This window comes from Pimephales promelas, chromosome 19 (assembly GCF_988280905.1).
Source record: "Pimephales promelas chromosome 19, fPimPro1.hap1.1, whole genome shotgun sequence".
Taxonomy (NCBI): domain Eukaryota; kingdom Metazoa; phylum Chordata; class Actinopteri; order Cypriniformes; family Leuciscidae; genus Pimephales; species Pimephales promelas.
In genome coordinates this window covers 14,381,115-14,389,800 of record NC_142787.1, presented here as the reverse complement: position 1 = coordinate 14,389,800, position 8,686 = coordinate 14,381,115, and the positions used below count along the sequence as shown (strand labels likewise).

The window sequence follows — 8,686 nt, the reverse complement described above, 5'->3', positions numbered from 1 at the left end:
TTGCGTTGTTTTCTGTGTGATCTTGAGACATGGAATGGATCGTATATGAAAGTAGTTCCTTACAGTATAATCTACACTCAAATCCGCCAGAGAAAGTAGTCCTTTTATGACACAATCACCGAATTCACTCACAGTAATTTCCATTGAAAAATAAACATCTGACTAAATCTACATTGACTTGCCTTTTTTTTGTATTACTAATCGTTTAGAATTAATCTTAATATTCTTTTAATAATAAGGAAATGTTTCGGTGGATGTTTCTGTGCGCGGTGAAGTGGTTAGCGGAAGGTTTTCGTTCCCTTCTCAGTCTCCTCCTCGGAAGTAGACGTCCGTGTCTATATTCCGTTCATTTTATTTTTCATATCAGTTTGGAAATATCCCTTTTAGATTTTTAAAACCCCAAACAAATTTCACGGCAAGCATGGAGGCGAAACTGGACGCTTAGAAAAATGACTGATTCCGATTTGCTCCTTTATTTTACCTCAATTTAATGGACCGGATGATCTGCGTTTCCCACAACCTTGCAGGGGAGGTAAAAAATCTTAACCGTTTCTACGAGTTTTTATAAACCCATATCGCCATTTGCTTGTTTAAATCAGAATGAATAGATATAAATAAACCTTTAAAATACTGAATTGGGATTTTTTGTGTAGTTATGTGTGTGTGGTTGTATGTATACTGATCTATTACTGTGTAGCTTGTCAGCTAACACACATCTAACGTTCATGTAAACTGCGTCAACACTATTAACATTTCATACTGAGCTGGTGATATGGGGTTTTTTCGTGTTTAAAGTAATATTTAACACTAAACAGCACGGATGTTGTACTTATATACACCAGTATTACATTCATAGTATGAATATGATGCTAAATTCTCATTTGTCCTCAATTTAAATGCCTATTGAACCCAATATCATCATTTAGTTCAGATCTGATTTATCATAAATGTTTTTTTTCTTTCTTGATTTCTTTCTGAACACTCATTGTTAATGTTTTAAAGCGCTTTTATTTTATTCATAACAATCATTAACTGAAACAACAGGAATAAAAATAATATCAATATGTAATGAATGTTATTAACATGTAATTATAAGCATTTTGGATAAAATACTAATAATAAATATTGATTTATTCTAGACTTTGAAAAAGTCTAAAAATAAATCCCATTTCCAAGGCAATCCAGAAATCCCTTGTAATATCTGAGCGATGATATTTGATCTGTTTTTGATCTGTTTTGTGTTCTGCGCTCAGGTAGCTGTATCCAGTGGGGAGGTAGGCTTTTCCAGGGTGTGTGATGAAGTTCACCCAGCCCTTGGAAAGCCGGAAGCTGTCATCTCTTCTAGAGAAGGCAGTTTCTAGGGAAGCCAAACTATGGAAGGGTTACGTGCCAAAGAAACCTACCAACCAGGTGAGTCTGTCAGCTGATATCTCTGGTTTGTTTGGTATGACAAAACTGTTTATGTAGTGGGAGGCAAATCATTTAAGGTAGTTTCGGTGCAGGTATAATGTGAATAGTAATATTGTCGTAATAATTATTACTGTAATTTGGAAGCCAGGATTTCAGAAGATCCCTTATGATACTGCACTAGTAGTAGACACACACACACACACACACACACAGAGACACTGGGATGCAGTTTTATGAGGCTGTGTTATCTCCAGATACTGATGTCTGTTGTGACTATAGGGTGCGTTTGTGTCCGTTACATGCGCAAATGTGACACTGTCTGAACTGATCCTGATGGGAACTGTGGCAGTTTTATTGTGCATAAAATATGAGTTTACATTTAGTTTGAAGTAGTAATGAAAAAAAAAATGCATTTCTATTACAGATAAGTATCTGTGCATTTAAGTCTACTCGGATCGACAGTAAAAAAGGGCTTTGATTTGGATTTGAGTAAGTATGGGTTGTTTTGTGTTTGATTGAATGTTTTATTGTTTAGGATACAGATATTTCCCCTGAAAAGCGTGATGAGGCCGTCCGCTGGTTGAGGGATGTGCATTCCCAGCTGAAGCTTTATCCAGAGACCCTCTGCCTGGCCATCGGCATCCTGGATCGCTTCCTCTCTGCCATTAAGGTAATGTTTAAGAACATCGGACCGGTCAAGGTCTTCTGTCCCAGTCAATGATTATGGTTTTATGGTATTTTCCGCGACACAGCTGTCCATAACAGGTTTTAGCTGTGTGTTGGCTGGTCTAATTGCAGCCCATGATAGGTACTGTACTTCACTTAATGACACTCTATTTTTAAAAAGCAATTATAATAATATTCTCACTTTCTCTTTTCTTTGTTTCAATTCTGATAAAGCTTGTGTATTAATTTAGCTTATTTTTAGCATTGTGTGAGGCAAATATTGCAGCTCTTATGATACATTTCATGTGATATTCCACATTTGTAAGGTGCTTAGGATTAAAGCTAAATTTCTCAGGTGCATTTAAATTTATGCACGCATATATGCATGAATTATAATGCATAAAAGTCATGCGTTATAATGTATGCATTTAAATTTGTGCATGTTATGCATTATAATGAATGGATTTAAAGTTTGATTAGGAAACTTGCATTTCTGATTATATGTTAACTTGTGTGCCATGGACATTATTTTACTCCGTTATAAAACTTTCACCGTTATGCAATAGCTTAACAGATAAAAGTTAGGTAACTATTTAGCTTAGTGGTTTTATTATACAACACTGAATATATTTTGCTCTCTTGTCTTTGTGCCAATTTCTTTTAGAACATCAGAAAACGGTCCTGAACATTCAAGGGCTGCAGAGACATTTCTAGATGTTTTTTTTTTTGTTTTTTTGAGAGAGAGAGAAAGTGAAACTGCCTGCGCTGTATTTTTAGATGCAGCTACATGGCACTCTGCAGATCTGATTAGTTCAAGTGAACAGGAAATAAACACAGGAAGTTCATATGTGTGTAAGAAACATTTGTCCTTACCTGTTTGTGACAAATCATTATATGTTAAACATGTGGCAAAAGGAGTGGGACATGTATACAGACATTACATCAGTCTTGAAATCCCCAACAAACTTTTAATCTCCTTTAAAACGAGATTTGATCAATTGACGTTCACACGATATGTCGCATAGGACACACAAGATTCACTTACATTTTCAAGATCCTTTTTCCATTAAACATATTTTATTGGACTTACCCACTTAATGCAAGTAGACAACATTTTTATTTGGTAAGCTCACTTAAAACCTTGTTTAGTAAAATTTTACCAAAAAAGATTTTAGGATTATTATCATATCTTTATTAAAACATATTGTTTTATATTCCCTGCTGTTTTTTTTCTTTTAATTGCATTTAAGCAACTCTTGTATTTTCTGTAACTCATTTTCTGATGCTGACATGGCATTAATAAAAAGCACATTATTACCTCTACTTACTGTTGTGACAAACTCTGCATACACAATAAGCAGTGCAAGAGATGCATTATTGCTGTAACGTCATTGATCAATCTGTCTCTCTCTTTCAGGCCCGTCCTAAGTACCTGCGCTGTATCGCCATCTCTTGTTTCTTCCTGGCTGTTAAGACCAGTGAGGAAGATGAGGTGAATGAAATATTAATTTGTCAATCTACGATCAGAGGCACTAGAGCTCTGTGTTGCTTTATCTGTTTGTGTAGCAGTTAAAACTGTGACCCTGGGTGGAACATCTCTGATGTCACGAGGGAGGCAGATAAAGTCTAAAATCAGCCCCAGTTTGATGACCTTTTAGTAAAAAGTGTTCTTTACTGTACTGAAGGATGACAAAACATTCCCATCAGCTGCTTCGTGAAAGGCCAGACAGTGAGACATTATCTGTAGGAATATAACCACTGAGATTTCTGTAGTTGTTTCCATTTAAAACACCAAAGATGGGCTAATATTTAATCTGATTATTTTCTGGCAGCCCTTTAAAGTCATTTCTGGCTATAACTGACCTTGTGATGTGGCTTAAACTTGGAAGCAATTACCAAAATTAGTTCAAAGTTAGGACATTACTGTCAGATTTCAAGCCGTTTTCTGTTTCAACCAGTATGTTTGTGTTTGAATAATTCTGTGTGTTTTTGTGGACGTCTATGTGTGTAACCGTTTATTGTGTGTTTTTGCAGAGGATCCCTACACTGAGAGATCTGGCGTCCAGCAGCAAATGTGGCTGTTCTCCGTCTGAGATCTTGCGGATGGAGAGGATTGTTCTGGATAAGCTAAACTGGGACCTGCACTCCACCACCCCACTGGACTTCCTTTACATCGTGAGTGCACTTCCTCTCTCTCTCTCTCACACACACACACACACACACACAGGGCAAGATACCACCAGTGTTGATTTTGGCAGCCATTTTTTCTTCATCTTCAGAAGAAAATGCTGATTGGTTTGTCACATTTTAGTAATTTTGTCTTTCGTAGTTTTAGTCTAGAGTGCCGTACCCCCTGAAGCATTTAACATCCTTTTGTCCCCTCTCTTCCACTTTGACTGCAGTCACATCTTTTCCATTAATGGACAATATTTGTTGTCCCCTTTAATTGATTTTTCCATAATTTTTTTACCTTTATAAATGCCTTTAAAAAAAATATAATGCTTGAAAGAAAACAATGTTCAATAAATATGCAATGATGTTAAAAAAACGTTTAACATTAAGAAAAATATATTAAAATTGCCAGTAGGTGGCGGCAACTTACTGTCTTATGTGTGAGTAATCGAGTCATTCATTCAGTAACGAAGCAAGTGGCTGTATTTACGAACAGACCATTGAATCTCACGATTCGTTCAGAGTTCTTAATGTAACCTCTTTTTTTTTTTTTTACTGTTGTATAAAAATAATAAATAAATAATTAAACTGTCTGCACACTTGAATCCATATCTCAGGCATCATCATGGCCTGAGGATGGTATTTGACCGAAAGCTTGCCTATTAAATTTGCTTTAAGGATTCAAGTGTGCAGACAGTTTATTTATTTAACAGTTTAGAGTTTTCTAGTCTTGTCTGTCTGGCACCTTGTTTAACGTGAGTGCGGTGAAACTCCTCCAAAACTGTTGTATAAAATCAATGTCACATTTAAAATGGTGTGGTATTCGGGGAAACATTGCATTCTTGCTAGTATAATATGATCAACATTGAAAACACTGCTGGATGTCAGCCTGCATTTTAATTGCAGATTTAGTCGCACAAACGGAACAGAACAGACAGAATACAGACTGAATGCCACTTTATTTCGGTAGAAAATCTCAAATGAAGATTGCTGAACTCCAGTTTACTTTGCTGAAGAAGCAGATAATCTGAAAACACAGTGTTGTGTAAACGCCCCCAAAGTCAGCCAACAAAAGTAGAAAATTAGATGGATATTGCTGCTAGTAGTGAGAGATTCAGGAAGAATCCTCTTTCTCGGCACATTGAGGTTTCTGTTAACATCCAGCTCTCCATGTGGGTCCATTAATCTGATTCAGTGCTGAGATCCAAACAAATCTTGATTTTGAATCATTTTGATCTACCCTTTCTCTCCATGTAGTTCCATGCGATGGTTCTGAGCTGTAGGTCCGGGCGGCTGAACGTGGCGTTGTCGGGTCTGAACCCTTCACAGCATGTGGCTCTGCTCACCCAGCAGCTCTTCCACTGTCTGACCCACAATGCACTGCTGCAGGTGCGCGGCTCTTTGCTGTCCCTCGGCCTCATCACGCTGGAGCTGGAGAAACTCTGTCCTGATTGGCTCGCTCTCACTGTCGACCTGCTGCACAAATTACAGGTAAGAACCGATGAAGTTCAGCGGCTCCAAATTGTGTTTGAATACATTATTATGTATGATTCATTTAAACTAAACTCTTCCAGGATGTCTAACGTTACTGAAACATATACAGTCCAACAAGATGATTTCCATGTGCATCTGGGAAATATATATATATATAGAGAGAGTTTATGTTAGATAGAGATATTATATTTATATAGAGTAAATATAAATTTAGAGTTTGTGGGGGTCAAAATATATAATGCAATGCAATGATGTTTGAAAGATGAACAAAAGTTGTTTCTCAAAAGTCTGATGGATCATATTTGATTCATTTTAACGTGATTTTTCTGGATGCATGGATAAGCAAGTTGCAATTTTGTTGAAATATTACAGACAATATGGAAGTTATTGTTTACTTCATGAAACTCATTAAAGATTTCACCACAAAAGACCTGAAGCTAGACATTTTTACAGTTAAGCTAAAATGATAGACTGTGTCCATCAGATGACATTTGATCATGTTTATCATTTAGAGGCTGTGCAAATTTTATAAGTAGTATTTATAGGGTTAAAAGAGTAAATGGGTATTGAACATTGTTTGTAAAATGAAATAATGTAGATTTACTAGATTTTAGAGGGAGGCCAGATCCAAACATTTCCATTAAACAAATACAAAAAGTGGGCAGAAAGATCACATTGGTCACATAACATTTTATTTTAAATAATAAAAAAATTGATGCAGTTATTTTCATCTGTGATGATGTTCGTGTGAAGTCATCTGGACCGGCTACACGTTAGAGCAGTACTAGCGTACATAATCCATCTCACACGTTTGGGTTTCTGTTGACTCTCTCACCCTTATCATAACTCAGAAGAGGCCCGGTCATTTACTTCTCCAAACAGACTCTGCTATCTCTGCCAGCAGCGAGCTGTTCCGTAACTGTTCACCAATGAAGCAGTTTTAAAATATTAATGACTGTGTATGTATTGAACATTGATACACCATCATTCAAAAAGTTTGGGTTTGGTCAGATAAATTTTTTTTAAAAAAAATTAAAAGTGTCTTCTGCTCACCAAACCTGCATTTATTTGATTTGATCAAAAATAAGTAATATTGTGAAATATTTTTTTGCATTTTAAAGCACTTTTTTTCTATTTGCATATGTTTAAAATGTAATTTATTCCTGTGATCAAAGCTGAATTTACAACTCCAGTCTTCAGTGTCACATGATCCTTTCGAAATCATTCTAATATGTGGATTTGCTGCTCAAGAAACATTTCTGATTATTATCATCAAACAATAACCAACAAACAGTTGTTTTGATGAATAGAAAGTAAAAAAGGAGCATTTATTTGAGATGGACACCTTTTGTAACATTATAACTGTCACTTTTGATCAAATTAGATTGTCCTTGCTGAATAAAAGACTCACAAACAATAATGGATATCTGATATTATATGTGCGACCACACTTTTCTTAGAACTTTTATGGATTTTTCCACTTCCTCTCTTTCAGATCGACAGTTCTCAGCTGATTGGCTGTCGAGAGCTGGTTGCACGTTGCCTGTCCACACACACGGCTTCCCTGCCTCCTAACACTGTGTACATCTGCCATCCCCTGCTGAACGCCCCGGGGCCTCGGGACAGGGGACTCCTGCCCGCCTGGCAAGTGTCCCCCGCTCCGACAGCACCCTCTGACCCCAACGCCACGCACAACCGTTCAAGCAAGTCCTCGGCCAAGCGGAAAGTGGAACACATGGAGGTGGACGAGTATTTCGATGGGATCAAGCGCCTGTACAACGAGGAGAGTCCCCAGGAGGGGGCGCTCATGTGTACGGGCCTAACAGTGGGAGGAGGGAAGCAGAACGCTGGTTCCTCCCCCTGCCCGCCTCTCCAACCGGCCAGAGAAACCTAGAAGGAAAAAAAATCACACAACCACAGCAACCGTGTTCATCAGTTCACCTCAGAGCAAGAGAGAGGCCAAAAATACTAACAAAAAAAAAAAAACATTCTGTGCATGATGGCATTTCATAACCGTTCACTGAGCGTACACATAAAAGGCTTTGAAAAAGCAGAAAAAAAAATCTATATATAAAGGAAAAATGTTTGCAAAAAAATTAAAGTAGGGATATTTTTTCCTCTATCTGTGGAAACTGGTATAGATCCTGTTTGTCTCTTTTTATGTGTATTTCCTGCCATTTATTTCATCTGTACCTCTCACTGTCCTTTTCTCTCTTTTTATTTGTCAAACACAGCCCTCAACATTTCTGAGTGCTCTTTTGAACATGTATATTAGTTTTGTACAAATGTACACTCGTTCACAGCTGGGTCTAATGCTCGTTGTGATGTGTGTGAGATCACTGAGTGTGTGTGTGTGTGTGAGTATTTGAAGGGTGATAATGTCCCTATCACTTCCTTAAACTGAGCATTAACGATGAGCTGGTGTTATCCGTGGCGTTAGATCACACGTTGCGTGACTTGGTTAGTTGAACTGTTTGTCGCTTGTTCTAAACCTAGTAATATAACTGTTATATCGAGTAGAGTAAAATGCAGAAGATTCTGAACTAACATAAAAAGCTTAAGACCTTCACCATTCCTTTGCTGATCATAATATCCTCCATGTGCGATTCCTGCCGAAAGCCTTCTCTCGTGCTCTGAGGTGCTGAGGACAGTCCGGGACGCTGCTGAGAAACCTCCCAAAGCTCAAATAAATGAAAACGTACGGAACTGCTGATGTCTCTGTCACTTTTTTCTCTCTCTGTGTGTGTGTCTTAACAATGAAATCTGATATTTTTACTGGTGAACTCATTGCACTCATTAACAAAAGGGAGAACCTGCGAGGTCATCATTGTGATACACAGCTCATGCTTTGTGTTCTGTATGCGATTTATGAGCTTTAATGGATGATGGATGAGTTGCTGAATATAATGTGTATTCAGTATCTAAAGCCAAGTAAGTGGAATTA

The 8,686-nt window shown here is 37.4% G+C and overlaps 1 protein-coding gene across 1 annotated transcript; it reads left to right on the top strand.

Annotated features, from left to right (window-relative positions):
- The first annotated feature begins 294 nt into the window (after positions 1-294).
- On the top strand, positions 295-8,448 carry ccni (cyclin I). The gene is made up of 7 exons (XM_039658296.2): positions 295-532; positions 1,254-1,410; positions 1,946-2,080; positions 3,494-3,568; positions 4,111-4,251; positions 5,506-5,739; positions 7,238-8,448. Exons 2-7 carry the CDS (start codon positions 1,297-1,299, stop codon positions 7,634-7,636), a joined length of 1,098 nt encoding a protein of 365 aa, XP_039514230.1. The 5' UTR covers positions 295-532; positions 1,254-1,296; the 3' UTR covers positions 7,637-8,448.
- The last annotated feature ends 238 nt before the right edge of the window (positions 8,449-8,686 follow it).